The sequence below is a fragment of the Coenobita brevimanus genome, chromosome 64, assembly GCF_032717465.1.
Source record: "Coenobita brevimanus isolate Jiangsu-jjx chromosome 64, ASM3271746v2, whole genome shotgun sequence".
Lineage (NCBI taxonomy): Eukaryota > Metazoa > Arthropoda > Malacostraca > Decapoda > Coenobitidae > Coenobita > Coenobita brevimanus.
The window spans coordinates 32,536,999-32,563,765 of NC_137017.1; the positions used below are offsets into that span (position 1 = coordinate 32,536,999).

The 26,767-nt window shown below is 43.7% G+C and overlaps 1 protein-coding gene across 11 annotated transcripts in view; it reads left to right on the plus strand.

Annotated features, from left to right (window-relative positions):
- Positions 1-26,767, plus strand: part of heph (polypyrimidine tract-binding protein 1 heph) — a 334,912-nt gene that overhangs the window by 185,894 nt on the left and 122,251 nt on the right. For 7 of the 11 annotated variants that reach the window (XM_080276224.1, XM_080276226.1, XM_080276229.1 and 4 more), the window contains exons 1-2: positions 7,727-7,979; positions 26,156-26,315. The exons of 3 other annotated variants lie outside the window; for them this stretch is intronic. In XM_080276224.1, the coding sequence (XP_080132350.1) occupies positions 26,232-26,315 (84 nt within the window). In that variant the 5' untranslated portion in view covers positions 7,727-7,979; positions 26,156-26,231. Of the gene's footprint in view, positions 1-4,988; positions 5,023-7,726; positions 7,980-26,155; positions 26,316-26,767 lie in introns of those variants that run through there. One more of the 11 variants, XM_080276225.1, reaches the window with a different exon arrangement.

A 26,767-nucleotide genomic window follows, 5' to 3' on the forward strand; every position in this document is an offset into this window, starting at 1 on the left:
CCCCCATCTTCCCATCCGTTTCAGTCTTTTATCATCCGTCCCCTCGTTTCTCCTGATTCTCAGCGTCTGGTTCCCTCTTACAATCCTTTTCATTCTGCCAGTTCTTTCCCCCCCTCCTCCTCCTCCTCCTTCATCAGCCCCTTTATCTTTCTTCGCTTTCCTCTTCTACATTCTCCTCCCTCCTCTTTCCATCTTTCTCTTTTCTCAACCTACGTTCTATTATTCTCTTTCCATTTCAGCTGGATTTCATTTTTTTTTTTTTTTCTGTTCGTTCCCTGTTTGTTCTGTATATTGTACGTCTCTGTAGATTCCTTTTCCATTCTTTTGCTTCCTCTCCACCTTGCACTTCCTGTTTCCCTTCGCTCCTCTTTTCCCGTCAGCCTCTCTCCTTTCTTCCCTTAATGTTAGGCCACTCCATCTTTTAGTATCATGCTTCCCAATCCCCCCCCCCCTCTCTCTCTCTTGTCCTTGCCTTTGTCTTTTTTTTTACCTCCATCCCTCCTGTGTTCTTTGCTTTCATCCATCTTTCCCTCTTTCCCTCCCTCCCTCTCTTCATGGCTGCTCCCCTCCTCTCGCCCCTAAACTTTCTCGCCATTGTTTCTTGTTTCCTTTCCTTGCCCCTCCATTTTCCTCCAACTGTTCCTTCTCTTCCTTTCCTCATTCCCCTTTGTTTCTCCTTCTGATTCCCTCTTTTTCTCTCTTGCATTTCTGCTTCATTGGTGCCCGTTCTTTCCTCGTCCTCCTCCTCCTTTGTTCCCGCTCCTCACCTTCTTCCTTCTTTTTTCCGTGCTTGCCCTCTCCCGGTCCTCACCTCTCCCTCGCCAATTCACTCTTTCACGCATTCATTTCTTCTCATTTTCCTCTTCACTTACCCCATTCCCCTCTGTTCCCTCTTCCTCTTTCTTTCCTCCCCTCCCCTCCATTTTATTCCCCTCCCATGTTCCTCCTCGTCCCTCCTGCGTTTTTTTATTTTTATTTTTTTCATCTTGCATTGTTATTTTCTTTTACGTTCGTTTTTTTTACCCCATCCCTCGGTCTCGATTCGTGTTCACTGTCATTTCCCTCCATACTCTCCGTTTTCCATCCCTCGCCCCGCCTTCATCTGTCTCTTTCCTCACTCCCTTGGTTCTTCCCCCTTCCTCCCATCTCACCTTATTTCTCATCCTTTCCCTTTACCATCCCTTAGTGCGACGTCTGCGTGTCTTAACCTTATCCACGAGACATCACTCCTTAAACAAAATATAATCGTCCACTGCTACCAGCGTTTCAGGTATATAAATTATTCTTCCCGCGATGAATGAAATAGTCTGTTGAATGCAAGAATACGAACCAGAGTCTAGATGGCTTTGGGAGATTTGTATCTTCGTTTGCTATTTATTTTGCATCTTACTGGTTAAGTCTCCTGAGTCTATAGTTTGCGTCAGTAACTAGGATACAAGGGTGAAGTAACGCAAAATGAATAGCCGAGGAAGAGGTGTTACGAAGGCTCCTATGCCGCCTAGAATACGCGTCATGGTAGTGGAGGGGCTATGGGACTGGGAAGCAACGGGGGTGTCGGAAAGTGGGACTGGAATGGGGCACCGTGGGAACGCCGGGAATACATACCACTCCTTCACCTTCCTTTAATTAGACTTGACTTTTCCTTGGGACGCACCCGGAGAAAGGAAAGAAGGCAGGCTGCGGTGTGTGGCATTTTGTTGTCTGCCACCAGAAATAGTCCCGGGAGGATGCATGAACAGATTTCGTACGAACTTGGAATACCGCAAGTAAAAATAAATAAATAAATAAATAAATAAAATGAACTTGGAATACCGCAAGTACATAATTAAAAATAGTTCATACGGCTAGTGGAAGTTTTGAAAATGCTGCAATCAGGTCAGAGGTTTGTAGGTTTTAAAGAAAATACACCGTCTGAAATGTCCACTTCGTCTTCTGTGTATTTAATGGAGAGTCGTGTAAAGAGAAAAGTGAGTGCAAGGAAGCGAGACGGTAAGGAACGAAGCGAGGGAGGGAGAGAGAATTGGAGGTTATTACATCACGCCACTATCATGACACCATCTCGTTGCAGAAAATTAGATCTGTAAGGGTAATGAGATTTTCGGTTTTTGCTGTGTGACGTGCAGTGGCATCTATAAATGGCTCTTGTGGGGAGAAAAGGTCGCAAGTCCTTGCATCGTGTAAATAGTGGAATGTAGATGTTTAGGGAGGAAGGGCGTGTGCTGTTGATGGAAGGAAGATAATTGCTCTTTGTGCTTGTATGTAGAACCGCAGGTGTGACAATTTCCTGCACTAATGTTGGAGAATTATTTTAACTTATAATTATGAAAAACATGCAAGACTCTGGCATTATAGGAGATCCCAGATATGGGATGGAAAGTGCTATATGTTTCCATTTTTATTCGGGTGCAGTTTCTTTTAATTATGCATCTTGCAACATGTGGAGAGGATGGAGAATGAAAGACTGACTAAGAGGGTGTATGTAGGTGAGGTGGAGGGAGGGAGAGGGAGGGGTAGACCGAGGATGAGGTGGAGGGATGGAGTTGAGAGGTATATGAGGGAGGGGGGGGTGAGTTGGGGGGAGGGGAGTCAAATGGTGGGTGACAGACTGACCTGGAGGCGTTTTGTCTGCGGCCACCCTTTGCGGGATTAGGGCGTCGGGCTATAGATAGATAGATAGATCTTGCAACAAGAATTGACTTGATGACAATGATGAAACAATTTTATTGATTACGTAAGCATTGATGTTTAGGGGTAATGATATTGTTTCAGAACCATGCAGAGTAACTAGTATCGTAGAACAATATTACGATGTGTAATAAGAAAAAGCAAAAAGAATGAAGAAGTCTGTATTAGGAGGCGAGGAGTGGTGGTACTATGAGAGTAAATTAAGGTTCAAGTATAAACGTTTTAAGAATAACAGAGTAGTGAAATACGTATGATATTTAAGAAAAAAATTCAAGATTGAACATGATAAGATAAAGTGAGGGCTGGGTGGAACACATTATACCAACAATATAGAAAATTAATGTCAAATGGTAAAGATGATTAGTTCTGGAGTAGCTAATCATCTATTTCAGGTAACGCTAGACGATTTTAGAGACAGGAATAAGTCATAGGATTCTGAAGGTTATTAATTGTGTGTGTGTGTGTGTGTGTGTGTGTGTATGTGTGTGTGTGTGTGTCATATCGCACTGACACTGAGGTTTAGGCGAAGGATGAGATGGTGACATAATCTGAAAATCGCCTAGGTAGTTGACATTTCTAGTTTGTTGCCCAAGATGTCGGTGTGGCGTCCAATGGCAGCCTCACACTATTATTGGCAGGTGATCCCAGAACCCACCTCTTCCTCCCGCTTTCCTACTCGTTCCACGACAGGAAATGTTTACAAATAACCATCCTCGCCCGTTTGACTTTTTCCTCTTGTTATCTCACCTGTTTGCAGACAAAATAATGTTCACAATACGGGCGTCAGTACTTTTTTTCATATTTTCTTACATTTTTTTTTTTTTTTTATAACATATGGAAAAGGTATGCGATAATTGAAAAAAGTTGTTTATTTTTGGAAAGATGTACAAGTTTTTACCCGACTTGGACCCTCATTGGCCCGAAACTCTTGCTTCTTCTTAATAAACCGCCCTTCCATTTTTCATATTCTTTAGGCAGTTTACGGCTTTGTGATAGGAAGCAACTCAAGATCAGCACGGTTACGTATAGACCTCAGCATCCTTCCCTTAGGTTAAACCAGTGTATTCATTGTCTTCTCTTCATGTTTGATTGCTTAGGAACAGTATGCAGTGATTGCTTAGGAACAGTATGAAGTGATTGCTAAGGAACAGTATGAAATATTGAGGTACCACAGTATAAGGTGTGAAGGTACTCAGAGAGGCTCGAGGAATGTTGGTTGCGTATAAAGGCCAACATCCGTCCCTTAGGTGAAACCAATAACGTGACGGCAAACAGGAGGTGATGGGACTCCCAGGCTGGCTGTCCGACGCCACTCAGACGCCCACCCGCCTGCCTTGGTAAACAAACACGCCTGGCACCGACCCTCGTCACCCCCTACCCACCTCTCCTACTCGCCGCGACACCCTCTACCTACCTACATCCCTCCCCTACCTCTCCTCCCCTTCCCAGCTTCCATTAACCCATGACCCACTCCCTCCCTCTCAGCCCACTTACCTTCTCGTATTTATTCCCTCATCCACGTCGTCCTCTTGCTGCCAGGCTTGTGCTTCTCCTCCTCCCTTCCCTCCATCTCGGCTGCCGGCATCATCTTCACTCCTCCCGCCGCGACCTTCCCAATCCCATTTTCTCCTTCCTTCCTCCATCCTCTTGCCAGGTTTTCCGTCGTACTTTTTTTTTTTTTTTTAGTTTGGACTTTATTGCGTCGTATTTCTTGTTTACAATCGTGTGTGTGTGTGTGTGTGTGTATATATATATATATATATATATATATATAAACAAACACACACACACACACACACACACACACACACACACACACACACGATTGTGTGTGTAAATATATATATACACAGTAGATAGATAGATAGTTAGGTAGGTAGATGACTGACATGAAAATGATCGAAAAACCTCATGCCCCTTTGGAAATTCGAACCGGTGCAAACAACGCTGATCACGTGTGTGTGTGTGTGTGTGTGTGTGTGTGTGTGTGTGTGTGTGTGTGTGTGTGTGTTTGTAAGAGAGAGACAAACATCTTAGTGCTTAGATGTGCTTTTGGCTTAGTGTTGGATGGAATTGCCCTGCCCATTGTCATCCATGTCTTTTCTTGTCTCCGCTCTGTTAACAGCAGCTGCCTGTAGCGTACTTTAGGCCGACCGGCCTAATACAGTTACTTTATGTAGTCTATTCTTGCTAATGTGCATGCACTGAGTAAGACATCTGAAGGTTTTGAATTTTAAGTTTGACCAAAATTGATCAAACCTGCTCATTTTAATTAATTCATTTTCTTTCTTTGCAGGTACATTGATATAGCGGATGTAGAACGTTGCATTCGGCAGCGTGAGTACAGACTTTTAAGTAATTGTATTGCTTGCCTGATCTTAAAAGCTGAAGCTGTTACCTCTTACACCTTCCTTGTTACACTGAATATCGTCAGTTTTCTCCAGTTTGGAACCCTTAAACTAGAATTATGATTTAATAAGTTGAGAAAGTGCATTTTTCAATCTTAGCAGTCTTACCAAGTCCGAATATTTAGATTAATGAACTGTAAGATTTGATTAAGGATTTATTTTTATTTTTATTTTATTTTTTTACTGTGGCTATTAGAAATTTTCACGGTCATCTCTAGCCAGTATTTCATCATGTGTTGGATATGATGCAGAAATACGGTAGCCAAAGGACAAAAGTACAACAGTTACCTAACAAGCCATACATCGTTTTATTCATCATTCAAACACATAAATTGTTTAAAAAGTGACTTCATGCAAGGCACCTTTAAGGCATCATTCTCAAAGGTTTGTCTAGGGTTTGAGAAGGGAGGGATGGAGAGGGAGAATGGACTTAAGCAATTTCTTATATAAGAACATAGGATGAGAGGACAACTGCAGTAGGCTGGTTGGCCCATGCTAGGCAGCTCCCAGAAGATTAACTGAACAACTAGAATGAGATAAGGATAGCTTACGATAAACAAGTCCCCGTAACAGTGAAATAGTAATGGAAAAAAAAAATGTCCTACTTTTAACATTATTCACTGCACTGATGTTTTCAGAAGTGTAGTTAGCAGTAAGAGTTAAGATAGAAGCAAAAGCACAGCTTTGAAAATTTATGAATATTGCCCCTGGTCTTTTCCACGTGTTTGTTTGTTAAGCACTATGGGATCCCACGTGTTTGTCAAGCCTTGTATGGGATCCCACATGTTTGTCAAGCCTTGTATGGGATCCCACGTGTTTGTCAAGCCTTGTATGGGATCCCACGTGTTTGTCAAGCCATGTATGGGATCCCACGTGTTTGTCAAGCCTTGTATGGGATCCCACGTGTTTGTCAAGCCTTGTATGGGATCCCACGTGTTTGTCAAGCCTTGTATGGGATCCCACGTGTTTGTCAAGCCTTGTATGGGATCCCACGTGTTTGTCAAGCCATGTATGGGATCCCACGATCCCACGTGTTTGTCAAGCCTTGTATGGGATCCCACGTGTTTTGTTTGTCAAGCCTTGTATGGGATCCCACGTGTTTGTCAAGCCTTGTATGGGATCCCACGTGTTTGTCAAGCATTGTATGGGATCCCACGTGTTTGCCAAGCATTGTATGGGAAATTAATAGTTGTGTGGATGGAGCAGTAAATATAAATCTGATTGTAGCAGCTGATACAACTGTTGGAATGGAATTTACTTTCAGTGTGTGTGTTTTTCACCAGCCTGTCAACCGACTTCACATATTCTTTAGAAGGGTCGCCTGATGTTGGCCCGCGCGAAGCACAGCACTCGAAAGGTTAAGCTCTATTGATGAATCACTGAAAATTGGCTTCAAGATTGATTCCTAGATGAAATAATGTGCGTAATGTTCTTTGATTATAACAGTGTATCCAGTATGTAGGAAAGTTGAGAATCATCGGAATCAATTCTGATCATATTACTGCGGAGGGTGTGTGAGGGCGGTGACTCACTGGAAGCGGAGGGGAGGACAGAGCGGCAAGGTGAGGGAGAGAGGGAGGAAGGGAGGAGGAGAGTGAGGGGGTGTCTGGGCGGTATGAAGGGTGGGAAGAGGGAGAGTGGGTTGGTTTGGGAGGGAGGGAGCTATTGGTGTGTGAGAGAGAGAGAGAGAGAGAGAGAGGGGGAGGCGGGCTGGGAGGGAGAGAGGTCTGAGCGACGAGGAGGTGAGGAAGGGGGTTTGGGGAAAGGGGGGGTGGTGACTGGTATGAAGTGAGGGTAGGGGGGATGGGCTTGGTGTGAGGTAGAAGGAGGGACTGTGGTTGGTAGGGAGGGAAGGATGGGGGTGGGGGGAGGTGTGTGAGCGGCGAGGAAGTGGAGGTGAGGTCCATACCCAGCAGTCACAAAGGCAACGCGAAGTTCTCTTTTGTTTATATTATTTTTCCTAGCCCAGCACATCTACAGTACATGCTGATGATTGTGTTAAAAGTATTGAAGCTGTTTTCCTTGTATGAGGCAAAGCGTCACCTTAACACGTCACTGGGAAATACCGTGCGAGGAGGGCTGGGGTGATGACCGGCTTGGGTAGAGAGAGGGGAGGCGGGAGGGTGAGAAAAGTGGGAAGGGGGAAAGGGAGTTGTGGACGGGATTGGTTAAGATTGTATAACCTGCTGTGCTGTTCATCAAGTTTTGTTTTCAAAAGGCTGTGTTGATAGTGTGAGGGGAGATAGGTTGAAGTGAAAAGTGTGTGTGTTGAATGGAAGACGCTGTGTTGGAGCGTCTGGCCGCGTGGACCAAACCTCGCTCCCCTTCCCTTCCCCCTCACCCTCATCTCTCCGGACCCCCTCCCCCATTCTAGCCTCTCCACGCGTCACGGACTGGAGATGCCACATATCTCAATTACAAAATATTTATATATGATCATGAATAACGTTTCGTGAATTTTTAGTCAGTAAAGCCGAGTCGTCTGGTGTTAAGGGATAGACCGAGGTGTGGCTTGGGTGGAGGTGAGTATTGTGTCGGCGGAGGTTGCGATTATTAAATGTGTGGCTTGGCGGGGTTCACCGCGTGGGTCTGGGGCCATCCGCCGCCCTGCCTCACCTTACTACGGCCAACAGTCCCACGCAGCACCACACTCCTCCGTAAACTCAGCCTGTTCCCCCCTAAACTTCGCTTTCTTCACCTCTTCCTTGGCTTCTTCTCTAAGAAATACCTGGCCGTAGTGCACCGGAGTGACTTGTGTAGTGACTGAACTCGTGTGGTGAAGCAGCAGTAGTCTGCTTAGGGAGTTGTGGAAAAACCGCGTGGTAACAGTGCAACTTTGTCTTGGCGGGAAGTGTCTGCGGCCGCTGTTGTGTCGATATTGGCTTTGTAAGTACATTTTTGACTTTCTGTAGTGTAAGACTGTTGCCCTGCATCAATGAGGTATGGACAGATATTCCATTGGTAATGTATTTAGGGCTCAGAGGGTAGGGGCTGAATTGATGGTGGCCGGTGACGCCGTTGTGCGACCAGTACTGGCGAGTACCGGTTGTCTGTAGGTTCTGGAACCACATGGCTGCACGCGATTTCACCACCCACTTAATATTGCCATTTTGCCCATGATAAATAGTGATCCGCTTGTTGAATTGCACGTCAGGCTGCATTCTTCATGTTATCTACAAAATTAGTTAAGTATTTTTTGGTCTTATTAAGTTCGTAATATAGTATATTTTATTGTGTGATTACCCACCTCAAGCATGCGGTAGTGTCAGGGGTAGCTGCTCTTTTGTCTGCAGTGTTGTGTGATCTTGGTTCGTTTGCCTCACATCTATATTCGTTAATGGTTTATATAATATACAACTCAACGCTAGTACAGAAAATGAACGCGCTTGAGAGTAATACTTTTTGTGTTGGTAGAAAAACTCAGCGTTGACGTGATTACACTTTGGAGGTACAAAAGTAGCCTATTTGGACGCAATTGCATTTTGTAGGTACTAAAAAAAACAAAAAAAAACAAAGTAAAAAGACACCTTTGCTGTTTTGTAGGTACACATGATTCCCCCTTGATGATGTGCTACTTGTAGGTACAAAAATGGTCCACCTTGGTCCACACGACGCTTTGCTTTCTGTGGGTGCAATACAGTCCACTCTTGACGGCTTTGATTTGAGAGTACAAAAATGGTCCACGCGATGCTTTGCTTTTTATAGGTACAAAGATGGTCCACTCTTGGCGGCATTGGTCTGAAGGAAATAATAAAAAAATGTTCCAAACTTCACGTTGTGCTTTGTTGGGGGGGGGGGGACGCATGAAGCCACGTGGTAAGGAAGTGAAGTTTCACTTCAGGAAATTCCTTTCAACTGACGAATTTCTCAGTATTAGTTCATGCCCGAACGTATTTATATTTTTCTGATTTTTGTGAAGCTGGAAGTGATCAATATACCGGATAATTTTATCAGGGAATTATGTAATTTGAATTATATAATTTTCATTATATGCGGCGTAATTTAAGTGTCGGGAATTGGTATATTCTGTAATCTCCCAAGATGAGTTGCCTCATAATTTCGGACTGTGAAAGAGACATCAGCTGATTTGTCGAACTAGCCTATGTAAGCCAGAGTACAAATTACACAAGTTCTTGGCTGTGTGGATGTTTCTGGTACGATTAAGTGTGCTCATTCAGTTGTTTGTTTCTTGGTTGTGTAAGGTAGACCGTATATTACAGCATACGTTAGAATAATGAACGATTAACTAGAGAAGTATAAGCATGGAGTTTCCTTCATAGTAATGCTGTTATGCCCATCAAGTCCACGAATAAAGGAGTGATGACAAAGACTTGTTCAACCAGCGCCACTGACGTAATGTACCGGGAACTGGACTAGGATGCCACATGTCACAATACTTCTACAATTTATTAACGCATGTTATCGCGGGGGGGGGGGGGGAATTGGGGATGGGGTAGACGTTATTAAAAGCTTTGTTGTTGCATGTATTTTTCAGTTATATTTATATCCTCACTTCATAAACTTTGTGTGTGTGTTTTGACATTAGTATCGTTAGTAATTTTTAGTTGACGGTATGATTAGCAAGTTTCTCAACAATGAATGTGTGAATGATACCTGGTGCGGATGGGCAGGAAGTAGCGAGGCCCTGATTGGGGAGGCAGGAAGGAAGGTATACCGACACAGCTGTGAACCACAGTCTCCTCGCATTAACAGAAATGAAGAGGTCCTGAGCCCAGAGGCAGGCTTCCAATACAAAAGGTTCCCCCAGATTAGTACTGATGTTTGAAAAATGTAAACTCCCAATTGTGCAATAAAGCCGGCGTTTGTGGCCCATGCTCACTATCCCGTAGAATTTTACTCAGCGTCAGATTTACATGTAACGTCTTTTATCTCAAAACGTTCAACGACTCAGCGTGTCCTGCCCTCTCGTGGCAGCTGCCGCCAACAATCTTGATGACTTGCCCTTCCAAGTTTGCTCATATCTCTGCCCATCCTGATAACTTGCGAACAGAGATGACCAGCTTAAAGTTCGTGTTGTGCTTGTATGAAGAAAACTGAATACTGCATTCCCCCCCCCCCCCAAAAAAAAAAAAAAAAAAAAAAAAAGCAATACTTAAAAATGATTAAATTACAGTTTTTGTAAGGAATACAGTTTTGTATTAAAATGCAGGTACATTGACGTAGCTACTTTCAAAGCTGTAGTTGGCGATGAAAATGACTATCCGTGCCGAAGTCCAAGGCATCACCGCCTATGCCAGTACACACCAGTCTGGCAAACACTCGGTGCCACGCCCTGACACCCGTTTTTACCCCGCACCTTTGCTGACGTCCTGTGCCCCAGTGCCAGCTCTCGTGCCCCCCCCCCCCCTCCCCCCAATTTTGCAGCAGATTTTCCAGACTGGCTTTTTCAGGTATGGATTTGTGTCGGGCCAATGTAATGCTGATATTTAGATAGTACAGAGCCCTACTTTTCCCGTGCGGGGCGTGGTATGGTCCAAGAGTCATGGCAGCTTGGATAGCAATAAGGGTCTCTACCCTACCTGTACTGCTGGCTCACTCCCCGAGACTCACTGCGCTGTCTACCACAGTACCCTTTTATATATATATACTTCCGGCTTATGAAAACAGCATACCGTAAGAAAAGAGGATAATGCAGTAGACTGGTTGGTCCACGCAGAGCAGCTGCTATGAGTGCAACTAGACCTAGAATAAGACATGGATTGTAGTATTTCATGGGTGAAAGTTAATGTTAGTATCTGAGATATATTTTGCCGGTATGATAAGGAAAAAAATATAGTAGTATACTGATGCAGAGTTTTACACATCTTGTAAACGGTAGAATATGTGGCTGGAAAGAATAATAAAACAGGTTTAGTAATAAACTGATTTGTTTGAGGATGCAACAGTTTCGACCCGACTGGAACCGTGAATAGACGATCGGACCGAAACCTCTATTCTCACAATAAATGAAGTATTTGTGTAAAGTTTATATATTCGAAAAATTCTTGGGATCGACACAGGACAAAAACTAAGATTCTCAGAGAAGACTGGCTGTTGGAGAGAAAATTTGCCATTTTTGACTTATTCTGTCCGGTTGCAATTTACTTTGCTTTCCCTGTGTTACTATCAGTCGGTGAAAGTAGGAGAGTAACTGATCATAGTGTGTAGAAGCGAGCAGTTCGGGTTACGTCCTTGTGGCTTGAGTGTTTTGCTGCACCAACCCACCCCGGCCTCTCAGATTATCCTACCTCGCCCTACACCCTCTTGCCCACCCTCTCCCTCGTTATCCCCCCCCCCATCCCCTCCGTCGCATCTACCCACCCCTAGCTCCCTGGTAGCGAGTCCCCCCCCCCCCTCCATACCTTCACCCATCCTCCACCACCCTCTTTCTCCGGAACTCATGTGTCATTCCTTCATTGGTACGGCTCTCACATTTCCTTTTGGGCCGCTACGGAATTTCTTTTATTCGTACGAATATGAACTTCGATATATAATTGTATAATGCAAGTTTGTGATAATGATTTTAGCTCCTGGGTCGAGTGGACGCCATTAAATTAGTTAATGATGGTTTCAGCACCAGATCGTGTAAACTCCTACAGTATAAGTTAATGGTGTTAGCCCGTAGATCGAGTACTAGACTGGATAATGATGATGGCTTTAGCCCCCAGGTCGAGTGCACTGCCCCTCTTATCGTCAGTGCCTTATCGCGGCAAGCCGGCTCTGGCCTGCTCTCTCCATCATCCGCCTCTCCAGACTGCTCATTTTCCCCGTCCCAAACTCGCGCCCTGTCTGCTCTTGTTGCCTCCCCCTCTGCACGCCCACTCATCCTAGGGGTTATCTTGATGCCCTCCATTCCCTGCTGGTCTACAAATCTTTACTATTTTTGTCTTATTCTAGCAGACTAGGTTTGGTGGGCAGGGGGGAGCGTTCTTTAATATCCTTTTTTCATTGTTCCAGTCATACTCAAAAGAATAACCTAGCATGGATATCACTACCAAATGCAGCTTTTATAAGTGTCCCTTAAGTACATAAAACGACGCTCCACTTGATCTCTTGGATTCAGGAACGTTCTTTTTCATTGGAAGAATAACATTTCACTGGTATAATAGTACTGTTTTTTCGGACTTGGAATTTATTCGAGTATCAGTAGTGACGGTACTCATGAGTTTATAATACAACGAGGTGAGTAGGATAGCGGGGGGGAGGGGGAGTCTACGGTCTGTAACTACCAAAATGTCTACAAGCAGCTGGCACGGGCTCTTGATATTTTGTAATATCCGTGTGTTTGCACAACCACTGATAAGTTTTAGAGTTGCTTTTGCAATGGTTTTAGTTGAACAAAAAAAAAAACTCGAATCGACCACCGCATTATTAATAGCATTAACTTCTAGTGTAAGCAGTCTCCCCTTACGTAAACCCTATTCTGTACCTTTTGATGGTATGACCAGGAAGGCAGTTACTACTGACTGTTCCTTCCGCCTCCTCCCCCTCCCCCGCCTTGTCCAACATAAAATCGATTGGCAGGAGCGCATGAAGCAGATGTTGGCGATAATGGCTGTCCAGTCTGTCATGACTCATGCGTCTATAGTTTCATGAGCCTTGGGATATCTCTCTCTCTCTCTCTCTCTCTCTCTCTCTCTCTCTCTCTCTCTCTCTCTCTCTCTCTCTCTCTCTCTCTCTCACACACACACACACACACACACACACACACACACACACACACACACACACACACACACACACACACACACACACACACACACACACACACACACACACACACACACACACACACACACACACACACACACACACACACACACACACACACACACACACACACACACACATACACACACACACACACACACACACACACACACACACACACACACACACACACACACACACACACACACACACACACACACACACACACACACACACACACACACACACACACACACACACACACACACACACCGGCCTACTCATCCCCTACCACTACAGTGCTAGGATTGATGCGAGTCTGTCAATGGGCACTAATGCCAACACTGGAGAGCTGTGGAGTTAATGGTTGTAAGAGGATGACTGACTGCCAGACCATTACGTAACTCACGGGGAACTAGATAGCCTGCCTACTGATGCCACGTCCAGTGCTTGTTTGCTCTCCATTCACTTTGCTTGAGTCACTTCTCTGTCAGATGATCAAAGTCTTGATTTTCAGTAATTTAGCTTATTCATAATGACATTGATAATTGTTTAGTGATTCCTATATGTATAATATACGCGTGCACCGGTATTTATTTTAAATGTTTGTTTTCTGAAGCAGCTTACCTAATGTTTCTCTTATCTGATGTATTTGGAGATTCCTGGTAATTACACATAGTGTTTGTATCAATCAGTGATAGTCTTCGGGAAGCACCTAGTCGCAGCTGATGAAAAATAGGAAAAAGATGTGTAGGCCGTACGTTTCCTTAACGATGCTAGTGTTTTGTGCTTAAAACTTTAACTTTCCAAAAGATAACTGTGTCGATTAATGGCGTGATCGTATCAGGCCCGGCATTGTTGCAATATGAGGCTTTGAATCTCCGTGTGTAGAGGCTGTCATCTTGTGCTTGTTCTGAGGTGCGTCACAGTTGCCCTCCCCCTCCCTGCCTGGAGCGTGGACAGTGGAGGGGATAGGAGGGGTGCGATATTGAATTATCCCCCGGGCGGCTGGACCACTGAGAGGGTTGCCAGCCCGTAATAGCCAATTTTCCACTACCTTCTCTCCCCCACCCAAACAAATGGGAAGGCCGTGTGAGGGGAAAGTTAGTGATTTTCCTCAATTCCAGGCAGCAAAACTAGTGTCGAGCGTGCTGCACTTGAGCTTCCACTTTGCCTGTCAGTAAATCCTGAACTGAACTGTTGCCTGAGCGACTGGAGTTGACCGTGGCCAGGTGCTGCTTTTCTCACAATCTCTTCCCTCTTCTGGCTCCCCCCGCCCTAGCCCCCCGGAAGTTGCAAGCACGCCTACCTCCCGTCGCCTAACCTGGCAACCATCTGGCGTATCCCGCCCGTTCACTGAACGTCACCATTCATGAATGTCACACCATGGGCCGGGTTAATACTAGTGGTCTGTGCTTGACACTGCTTGGGATATATGGGATATATTGTGAATATTTGAGTGGCAGCGCTCTGATTTAGGCAGTCGTGTAAGATGTTTCGATATTTCCTTAGGCTGACGAATGAGGATATAAAGGAGCGTTGTGGTGTGGATGTGGATGTGATAGGAAGCGTTATGAGGAACACACTGAGGTGGTTTGGCCATGTGGAGAGGATGGAGGGTGAAAGACTGACGAAGAGAGTGTATATGAGTGAGGTGGAGGGGGGAAGAGGGAGGGGGAGGCCGAGGATGAGATGGAGGGATGGGGTGGAGAGGTATATGAGAGAGGGGGGTGTGAGTTGGGAGCAGGGGAGTGAAATGGCGGGGGACAGGGCGACTTGGAGGTGATTTGTTTGTGGCCACCCCAAACGGGATTGAGGCGTCTGGCAATAGATAGATAGATAGATAGTGTAAGATGTTTCGATATTTCCTTAGATAACAATTTAATATAAATTAACGTGTTTGCTAGGAGTTTTTAAAATGGCAAAATTTCAGTAAAAGAAGTCAGTGCATGTTGGGAATGAATTTTGTTGTTCCGTGTGTAGCGTTAGACATTACCTGGTGTGGCGTGTTGGTGGGCGGGTGTGGCAGGAAGCAGCTGGCGTGGAGCCACAATGACGACACACCCTCACTCCATCTACCAACTCGGCTCTGCTGCCACCCACTGCTCACTCAGTACCCTGACCATCCTCTCTCTTCATCCTCACTATGGTTCTTCATGATTTTTTTTTCTTTCCAGGTTAATTTTATTCCTCTCTGTACTGTACTCTCTTGGTCCTTGACCCGCCATGTTTACCCAGATCCATCTACAGTGTCGCCTTTCTCATATTCATCCATGTCACTATTTTGATTACGTGAGTTTTCCTGTTTCATTTTATTTTCCATCGTTGTAAAATTTTGTGGATAACAAGTACACATAGTTTTGTGTCAGCTAAAGACTAAAAGAGGGGTTATTTATTCTAGTTAAGAATGTGTGCCACCCCGTCTGGGATACATGGCGTCTGGCAATGAATGAATGAATGAAGAATATGTCCGAATTATTATTCAGCCAGCGTCAGCAGCGGAAAGTAACCTTTAAGTTAGTCTTTTTGACTTATGGCTGGATTTCGTTAATTTCAGTAAGCAGAACCGTACATAATAATTTTCACTAGTTGTTTACTGTTTCTGTAATAGATTAAAAGAAAATACCTGACCTGTAATGTTAAGGATTTGATGCATTCGACTGAGTGGAATGGTCTTGTTTTGATCCTTTTAGAAGTGGCGCGGCAGATTCTTTGCAACCACTTTTCATTTCTTATTATAGTGTAAAAAAAAAAAAAAAGCAGATGTAAACAGTGAAGTGGTGGTGTCTTGAAATAGGCAACCACGAATACAGGAATGTAGTAATTAGGTAGTGGCGTGAAATAGGTAACCAGGAATACGGGTGTATGGTAGTGAAGTAGCGGCGACGTGAAGTTGGCAACCACGAATATAAAGTGAAATAGGTAACCATGAATGCAGGTGTGTATTACTGAAGTAGTGTTGACGTGAATTAGACAACCAAAAGTACATGTGTGCAGTAGTGAAGTTGTGGTGACATGAAATGGCACTCACGAATACGAGAGTCTAGTAGTATAGTGGTGACGTGACGTCAAATACAGGAGGGAGCTCAGGTTCAGCAAGCAGCTGGGGAGGAGGAAGTGGGTGTTGGTAGCGCCAGGTGTTAGTATAGTGCTGGGTGGAGTTCAGGTGGGCGTGTTGGATGCCAACTTTTCCCGAAAGCTGTTGGTTTTGGTTGAATTCTTTCTTCCCTTCAGCCTGATGAATGATCAATGTATATAATAAGTACTAGGCCCTTTTTTTTTTTTTTTTTTTTTTTTTTTTTTTTTTTAAGGGGGGGGGGGGGGGTTCTTATGTTATTTAATGTACAGTCTGACACAAGTTGTCACTAGTATTTTACCTCTTCCATTTCCCACTTTTCGTTGAGCTAGCATGTATTTATTTTAAGCTGAAAGAAGCCTGGCATGTATCTTTAGCTGCTCACAGATGATTCTCTTGATCTAACGAGTCCCACTGCAGTGGAAATTTACGAAAATCCCCCAAGTGTAGAATAGAACTTGTGTCCTGAGTTTATGTATGTATTTTACAAAATGAACTGTGCTGGGGTTTTACTCCAAATTGACTCAGTTTTTCGTCGTGTATGTATTTTGTAGACCAGAGAACTGTGCTGGTTTGATTCCGAATTAGACCAGAGTTTCGTCCTTATGCAACTTATTTTACATAGCTCAATGACAAGACAGATATACGGATCCACATAATTATCATGATTTGTGACGATCATCAAATTCTAGTTTCAGTGTTACCACTTTGCATTCAAGATGGAGAGAAGACAGTTTTAGACTAGGTTAGAATAAGAACAGTATAGTACTTTGGAACAATGTGATATTAAAAGGCGTGTTTATGGAGTTTCCTCACGCAGCATGGCCCAGAATGCTGTTGCGTGCGTGTGCGTGAGGTGCGGGTGGTTGCAAGGCTTTGTAAGGAGACGGGAAGCGACAATGACCAATCTCGTGAATATTTCAGAGTGTTGGGAACGGTCGGGTGGGATAGGGAGGAGTGGAGGTGGGGGGAAGAAGCCTCTCTCGATTCTGTCTTGCTGTTTGTCTCTGTTTTGTCTACTTCAGCATTTACTTAGTATATATTTAATCTGTTGATTTGATTAGTGTAGAGCACTACAAAACTTGTCTTGGTACGTACGAATAGAATGAACATTTTCCGCCAGTCGGTTCTTTCATGCATTTTATCACCACTTTACTTAGCAAGATGTAAAGCTTGTGAATCATTTTGTCCCCCCACCTAAGCCCCTCCTCACACACACACATACACACACACACGCACACACACACACACGCACGCACGCACGCACGCACGCACGCACGCACACACACACACACACACACACACACACACACACACACACACACACACACACACACACACACACACACACACACACACACACACACACACACACACACACAGCCCATGATCACCCCTCTATTGATCGTGGTGTGTGTGTGTGTTTGTGTGTGCCATCCCTCCTCTTCTCTCCACGGTTCTCCCTTCCCACCATCCCTCCCCTCCTCTCCAAGGCCCTCCCTCCCTCCCCCTCCAAGGCCCTCCCTCCCTCTCTTCCAGCCTCACCTGGGAGGACCACCAACCGACGCCCTATTCCGGCCTGGCAGGTGATGTGGTGCTTCCTTGGTGGTGCATTATGTTTCACGTTTAAACACCTTGCATCTTGCGACGTCTTTTTTAACTCCCGCAGTCCGATAATATATATATATATATATATATATATATATATATATATATATATATATATATGGTCTACCAAACTACTTTATTTTAGTTTCCGAGAGTACCGTGGTTTTGAAGAAGCAGTTGATGGCTATATTTAGATACTCGAGTTCGAAAGTTATATGAGCTTCTGGAGATAGCGAAGGAAAAAAAAATCAGATTGGACGTGGTTTTTATTCAGCTTGGATAACCCCATGGTAGGGAAAGCGTTAATAAAGGCAGTATCGTCTAGTTTGAAAAGTCAATCCGAAACTGAACCTAACCGAATTATAATTAAAGTATACAGGTATAAGACGTTATCGAATTATAACTAAAGTATACAGGTATAAGACGTTATCGAGTTGAAGGGGCTGGGTTGTTTTTCCGGACTTCCTGCGGCTCTGTCGTATTATGTTGATTTAATACAGATTTCTTGGCAAACACAAAGGACTTGGTTGAATAATCAGAAGTGCAAAAATGATATCCTGGTATTGATGTGTACCTCCCAATAGCTTCATGCTTGTCTGATGTAGTTCTGCCGGAGAAAAATATTTACGGAAGGGTTAGGTAGTTGATATTTTTGTATATCTAGGAAGGTAAGAAAGCGACGAAGGTGGCGGTGGTGGTGTTAGCGGGAAGGCAGTGGCGTCCATTATGGAGGTGACGTTAACGACGGAGTTGGTGTGTTTTAGCCTCCATAACCAGGCTGGTAACGGCCAGGTGAGAGTGTCCCCCATCCCAGCGCCGACCCCGCATTTACCTAACTTGTACATTTTCCTTCCTTCACTTGCTGGCTTCGCCTGCAACCATGGTATCGTCTCTCCAGTCCTGATATTAGGGTACATGGAAGTTTCCATCCCATCCCACTCCAGCGATATGATGAACAGTCGTAGAACCCATGTCTTAGTTTCAGCAATATGGAACACACACACACACACACACACACACACACACACACACACACACACACACACACACACACACACACACACACACACACACACACACACACACACACACACACACACACACACACACACACACACACACACACACACACACACACACACACACACACACACACACACACACACACACACACACACACACACACACACACACACACACACACACACACACACACACACACACACACACACACACACACACACACACACACACACACACACACACACACACACACACACACACACACACACACACACACACACACACACACACACACACACACACACACACACACACACACACACACACACACACACACACACACACACATATAAAATCTCGCCGATGATTAGAAAATATTAAGGCTTACGGGAACTGAGGAGGGGATTGGTTCACGTAATGGTGGCGTCACTACCCACGGTGCTTATCAAAATATAGCTTGATGAAAATAGCCACTTTGGTCGCATTTAATCTCCAGCCACGTTTAAAATCGTTGCAAGTACCCTACCCTGTTTAAGCACTAAGACATTTTTCTTATTCTCAAGCTAACGTCATCAGCATTCTTGTTGCCACCTTAGAATTGTTATTATTATCACTGATAATCTGATGGAGACATTGGCATCGCTCTTCCAATATGAATAATTTCAATCCTGATGATTTAAAATAGATTTTGGATAACCCGATGAGTCTGGGGTTCAGTTCCAGAGAGATACAACAGAGACATGATCGTATTTGCTACTCGGTGGACCTCATAATTACTTAATCTCACAGTCCCGTGCGTTATTGAAATGGAAGAATTATGCCTTCGCTTTGGTACTCGAATTGTGTTTATTGAGATTATTCAGCCATTTCGGCACGACTCAATTCAGGATGTAGCAGCTGAATGCCTACTTTCAGTATGGTGTGTGGGTATAATCCTCTCGTACTGCATGTTATTTCCAGAGTGCCAGTATTTTGTAAGGAATTTATGAAGGGGGCCGAAAGTGGTTTGTCATCGGTATTGTTCATTACGGTACCTTTTGACCTTTAGCAGTCGCCCTTGTCAGAGACACTGTCAGCAACTGTAAATCATTTATATATTTTTGTACCTCTATTATTATCATTTTTGCTATTAGTAGTGTATTTTTGAAGACCATTTTTACCGGAGCCAAAGGGAAACTACATATTGCAAAGAGTTGTTTATCTTTCCATCCTAGATTTCTGTTGTTTTATAATATTTTTTTGTTAATGGAGTAAGTTGTAATTAATTTGTGGTTGCAGTTAAATGGCTCCCACTTGTTTTGTATCAAATTTCTGCTTTGGCATTATCATCATCATCACCGTCACCCACACCCTCACCCATTGTTAACAAGTTTGAGCTATGCACGCATATTTTTATCATAGAAAGTCAACTTGGTCTGGTCTAGGGAAGTATTTTGTATTACGGATGAAGGAAGTTGCTGGGAGAGAGAGAGGGGGGGGGAGGGGGAGTTGAGACATATGTGTACGAGGGCTGGAGGGGAGTTGGCCGCAGTGGTAGCAGTGTTGGTGTGGGTGCTGTCACTCCCACTGTCACTTGAGCGCCGGTTTTACCACTCAGGTAATGTTTTGTTCTTGCCCTTCCCGCTGCACTAGTCCTTCCAGGTACTTTGTTTTATATACTGGTTTTTATGTAATACAAGGTATTTCGGTGAATGCAGACGTTCGTGGTGCAACATCGCTTTTTTTTTATCGACATTGCCCCGAATGAGTTGCTGAATTGGGAGATCATGCGATGCATTGTTGCACCAGTATGTTGGAAAACATGGACGATGATGAATTTTGTCGCTGCGTTAATTGCCATAACATACAAGAGCACAAATTTTGTGGCTGAAAGATCATATCACCACTTGTGGACCTGTGGCGGGAAAAAGTCATTCATTGGTTTGACAGTTGACAGCGTGCCAGCCCTGTCACTTGCCTTTGGTTAGCTAGTGTGGTAGTGTGACCTTGGCCGTCTTGCCACATGTGTGCCTCACGCTGCCACAGGCTTCTGTTGTTCTGGCTCGACACCACTAGTGTGTGTGATCGCTCAGTGCTCGTTTAGAGGGTTTGATGCTTATGTATATTCTCACATTGTTTTCCAGACAGCCAGTGTGCTAAAGCACACTTGCAGTGAATCACATGATGAGGGTTAAGCTGTTAAACTTGTCTGACAGTAGGTGCGGCGTCACGGCAACGATATGTCAACCCGTCATTGTAGAAGGTTTCCACTACACCAAGCAAAATCGTTTGAGAGTTGCAAAAATATAAATGATTTGTACTGAAGGGGTTAATGAAAGTGTTTACTCACTTTGCCACCAAGTAGGTATCTCTGGGTTGTATCTGATATAACTGACAATAGCAAAAACCGTGTTATAAGTTGTTATGAGTAAGTAATAGTAGCTGAAGTAGATTTTAATACCTTCAGTACGATAGCGAATTCGCTAATGCCAGACAATTTTAAGATCATGACAAGTACAAGCAATATCCAATAAACCATAGCGGCTACAGAATTAGCTACTGGTGTTTACTCCTGCTACTGCCAGACGATTTGAAGCTGTGTAAGCACCTCTGACTTGAGGAATTAAGAAGGCCAAGTCCATCAGTACGATGGCACGTTTTTAATGTAAGTTCCTTTTGCCTCGACGATTTTAAATACCTTACGAAAGAAGTATTCTAACGAAGACGTTAAAAACAGTCGCCAGTAACCCCTTCACTACAAGAGGTTTTCCTCAGCTGAATAAAAACAGTTTGTGGGTCACAGGAATAACGTAAAAAAGGACGTCGCGTGATGGAAGAGGTTAACTCCATCACAACGATGACGACTGTTTACCCTATATCATTACCGGCAGACGTTTTCAGTATGTTCGGTGAGGATCTCAGGGTGTGAAGTGGTCGCTTTAGGGGTTGATGTCCTGGAGCATGTGGTGACAGGTGAGCTAGTGGTTGACCATGAAAGCCAGGCGTAACAAGTTTCTATATATGGTAAGGGGGAGCTCCTTGAGGCCGGTATTGCAGTAGTCTCTTGTCAATGTGATTCGCTCGTCTGTCCTTTACCAGTGCGTAACATTGCATGACTATAGAAACAGCGTCAGCTCACCCAAGAGCAGGTGTTTGCTGTATTTTCCCGTATCATTTGACGTTACTTAATCAGTTCATTGACCCCCATACTGTGAAATGACTCGTAAGCTAAGTGTAAGCTTCTTTCGGTTTCCAGAAATGAAATGAATATCATGATACAGTAGGGATAAATGGAGATTTTGACTAAGAGTGGTTTCTCCTACGCTTAATAAAAGAGTCATGGCAGTGAGATTAGTGGCATGGATAATCGTACTGAAGGGAGGAGTATTGCCTCTTAACCAGAACATATTCCACACTAATGTGGAGCATCAGCTGCTGTTTTTTATTTTTTTTACGTTCATATATTCTTTTATTTCGTGTTTGTGTCCAACGTCAGGGATTTCAGAGCAGCACCAGGAATATTTTTTCAGTGCAAGATATTTAGTGTCCGCGCCGTTTCGCGTGGGAGGGGGGGGGGGAACTTCATTTTATGTATTGAGAGTAATAAATACTTAGCACCCTTTCAGTGAGTAGAAATTAATAGTGTTGTATCCATTAAACGGACATTTCGCAGTATCTCATTACTAGCCATTACACACTGTTCAGCAGGGTAATGATAACTTCTGTAGTAACTGTTTCATCAGTTATTTTATATAAAATGAAAAGGCTTACTGGCGATTGTTTATGACAGTACCTGAAGAGCGTGTTTATGGTGTTCGAAAATATTGGGACGTGGGGTCACGTGAAAAATATTTAGTATTATCAGTTTTAGCATTGTCTTGTAAATTATGACTAGCATTATACATGGTCGTATGGTGCATTGTTGTTTGGCAGTAGGGCATGTATTGTGTTCACCTTAGGTGGCTCTCGAGCACCCTTCTTTAACAATTATTTTGCATATCACACTGTAGTATTCTCATATATGTTATTTCGACAAACGATGCCTCGCTAGCGTGTCAAGCTACTGTTAGCCTGATACAAGCTGATATAAACTAGTAAAAGAAGAGGTGCACAGGAGCCTCCTTAAGTGAATGGATTACGGGTCCAGTTATGTGAAGAACTGGTTTGTGGTGAAACGGTGCGGAGAAGCCCCACGTGATGCTCATGACCACCACAACAGAGGCTTCTCCAACACCAAGAACCAGGCGACGTGTGTAATTCCTTGAGCCCAAGAAGTGTTGAAATTTCCAGCTTATTTGTTGATCTTCATTCATATACGTTGAAGGTCAGACTCTTTTAATTCCATTAGCCCAAGTAGTATAGAAAATTTCTTGTTCTTAGCGGGTATTGGGGAAGATCCTGTACAAAGGAACTAGATTGATACTGAATGTACTAGAATGAACCGCGCCCGCAGTCTTGGCTCTCTTTCCGTGCTGGACATACTAGATATATGAAGTGTGATAGAAAATACGTTTTTTTTTTTTTTTTTTTTTTTTTTTTTTTTGCCAGTGATGAATGGAAGGGGGATTCTCCCCCTCCTCTCTCTCTCTCTCTCTCCAGTGTACTTCATTTTTTTTTTTAAGCATAAAATGAAGTTTTAATACTATTATAATCCGTGGCTTTTCCCAGACGGAACATTGTGGCATCTGTGCACACAATGCATTTCCTTAGAGGAAAATTAATTTGAGGGGACATTTTTAGTATATTTTAACTCACAATGATGATGTATTATTGTATTCTTACCTTAGGATGATTTTATTCTGTATCGGAGTGGTGTCTTGCATTGAAGGGATTAGTGATGGATATATCAAACTCGCGTAGTTCGAAAACGTCCCCCCCTTCAGTTGAATATATTTGTCTGTAGCAAAAGTAAAACACGGCATGCATTATCTGGTTCAAGAGTTTTATGAGCGTAGCCTACCGTACACATTGTGCTTGAGTGTGATGTTTGTATGTTACGGTGTCTGACAATTTGACTATTTTGATTATTGTCTGCCTTGCAATTATGAAGAATTCTTTTGGGAATTTCCTCCACTAGAATAGTTATTTACAGTGCCACATGTTGTTTATTGGTGCAGTATGTTCAGTTGCTAGGTAATTGCGGAAATTTTCTTGCAGCTAGGAGACATGTTTATCGTGGCGCCTTTCTGTTTGTACCATACAACTGTCCCCAGACGATAGTATTTAAATTAGGAGCATCTTCAAACGAGTGGTTAGTAGCAGCATTCATAACCCCTTCAGTACGAGATGTTTGTTCCGAAGCTGAACACGGTCGGGTGGAAATTATAAGAATAAGCTAAACAAAGACGTCTGAGTGAAGGGGTTAAACTAGAAACTAAGGAAGGTGGCGGTAGCTAGATGACAAAAGTTAAAGTAGCACCCTGCGAGAGACTGTCGTAGTTAGGAATCCAACCTAAGCTTAATTACACACACACACACACACACACACACACACACACACACACACACACACACACACACACACACACACACACACACACACACACACACACACACACACACACACACACACACACACACACACACACACACACACACACACACACACACACACACACACACACACACACACACACACACACACACACACACACACACACACACACACACACACACACACACACACACACACACACACACACACACACACACACACACACACACACACACACACACACACACACACACACACACACACACACACACACACACACACACACACACACACACACACACACACACACACACACACACACACACACACACACACACACACACACACACACACACACACACACACACGTACGTACGTACGTACGTACGTACGTACGTACGTTAGATGTGAAGAGCGGCAGGAGCAATCAGAGCGTTTGCCATTACCGTACACCCCTGACCCAGTTGTGCCACGGGAGCGTTGAGTGTACGCTTCGTGAGGCATGACGGGCCGACACGTTATTGGCACCCTCTGGTTCTGGGTGTGTGTGTGTGCACCCCACGGACATGCCACACTCACTCACTCACCTGCTCCCTCATTCATTCACTCACACTCCCTCAGCTGCTGACTCAACTCATTCACTCACCCACCCACCTGTTCGCATACTCATTGACTTGCTTGGTGACGCTCGCTCGCTCACTAACTCCACGTTGTTGACACTTGGCACTGAGTGGTTGTGTTTCATCGGCTCCCCGGACATGGCTGCTTACTTACTCTTGTGGTCGTGGTTGGCTGTCATGAATTGCAGCAGCTTGCCACCACGCAGCTTTGGTCGGTCGCTGTTGTTCACCAAGGAGGTTCCCCTTTACCCTGTCATATCATTACGCCTCTGCTATTCGGAGTGGCTTAGAATATCACCAAATTCTTATGGACCTTTTGTATTGGAATTATTTTAAAAGAAGTTCCCATGTCTCTTCTGTAGTGTTTTTCTGCAGTATCCCTACTATCCCCCAGATAATATTAGGATCAAGAAGGACGTCATGTAGCGAAAAGGGTTGAGTTAATGTTTTGATTGGTAGATCTGGGTAATTTTGTAAAATAAATGGTCATGGCTGTCGCTGCGTGTTGTTGTTTACTACTGTTGTTAAACCCCAATAACTAAAGACATGTTTATTTTCGTCTGGCTACAACCTGATCTAATACAGCTTCAAGACGATGTTGAGTAAAGAGGTTGATGAGATTATATCAGTACATCTAGTGGGAAAGTCAATCCTGAGCTACTTAAAATTGTTTGGTGGCAGGGAAAGTACAATATAAAGATGTTATAGGAGTGAAATGATTACTGGAACAAAGAACAGTATTTAGGATTTATGAGTTTATTATTTGAGATGCTAATGTCAACTTGAGAAATAAACGTGCGACCTCGATAAAGTTTCTTATACAAATATCTACGATGAGAAGAGTCCCCATAGCTGAACTGTTGTTGACGTCATCTTGTTTGGTGGCATTTTCCAATTTAGTGTGTATGTTAGTTACGGTGAGCTGTGCAGGTAACGTCAAGAGGAAGTATAAATAAGCAGTCTAATATCGTACACAGTAAGGCTCAAGACGATATATGAATACGTACCTGTAACACCTTTCCTCCTCGCGTTGCACCATCTCACCACATATCTCAACTCCGATGACGCTATCTCTGTTCTAGGAGACACTTTCCCAAGTGGAGAGGTTACAGTAACTTTCATTATCATCACTTCAAGGGGTAACAGTAATATCAGAATAAAACTGGTGTACCCTGGATTGTTACCTCTGGACGATGTGAGGCTTTCCTGTGGCGCTGAAAATTGTCCGGTGGCAGCCTAAGTAAAGGACAGAAATTGTAAGCCTCCTTTCGAGGGAAAAAGAGTAATGGCGTCGTTGTAAGAAAGGTTTAATATTACTGATTTCTAACAACTTATATTCCGAGTGACAGTTCGTTAGTAACTGAAGTCAATAAACACTACCGTAAATCCTGAATGTTAATTCCATTGTTCCCTTTGAGTACGAGAAGTATTTTAAGTCGAATATTTTCTTGTAGGATAATAAAGAGAATAATGATTATGGAATTATTTAGCATTAAAATGTAACTTCGTTAATGGCTTGTATACAGCTAACAGGGTTTTCCTTTCTTTTCAGGTAAGCCGGCAAATCTAGGTGCTATTGTGCTAGTCGAGGGAGAGTTGGCCCTCAGTTTAAAGTATTTTAGTATATTATGAAGAGGCCCTTCAACAACCCGCCTGCCACCTCCTCCTCTCCCGTCTACTACCAACAGGAGGAGGAGATGCACGAACTACAGGTGAGTATAAGGCAACAGAATGCAGGATAGATTTAGTTTACCGTAAATGTTAACCAGAATTGTTTTAGATTACCGTAATCTCAGTCTGGTATCCTTTCTTCCCCTGTCTCTCGTTAGTGTGTGTGTGTGTGTGTGTGTGTGTGTGTGTGTGTGTGTGAGAGAGAGAGAGAGAGGACCAGTTATGTATTATAAATATTGTAGATTAATTATGATTTGGATTCTAGATTGTACTCGTTATTAAATTTAAGGTCTTTGTACTAGGGAAAAGTTAGTGTTAGTTCATGTTTTACAATGCCTATTGGTTTTTAATGGTATGGGATAAATATTTACGTGGTTTTGCCTTGTTTCGAGAAGGGTTATTCGTCTGTTTCTTATTAAGTCGGGCATGCTATTCGTTGTAAGTTATGTGTTAAATGCAAAGATATTGTCATTGGATTAAGTCAGTGCAAATA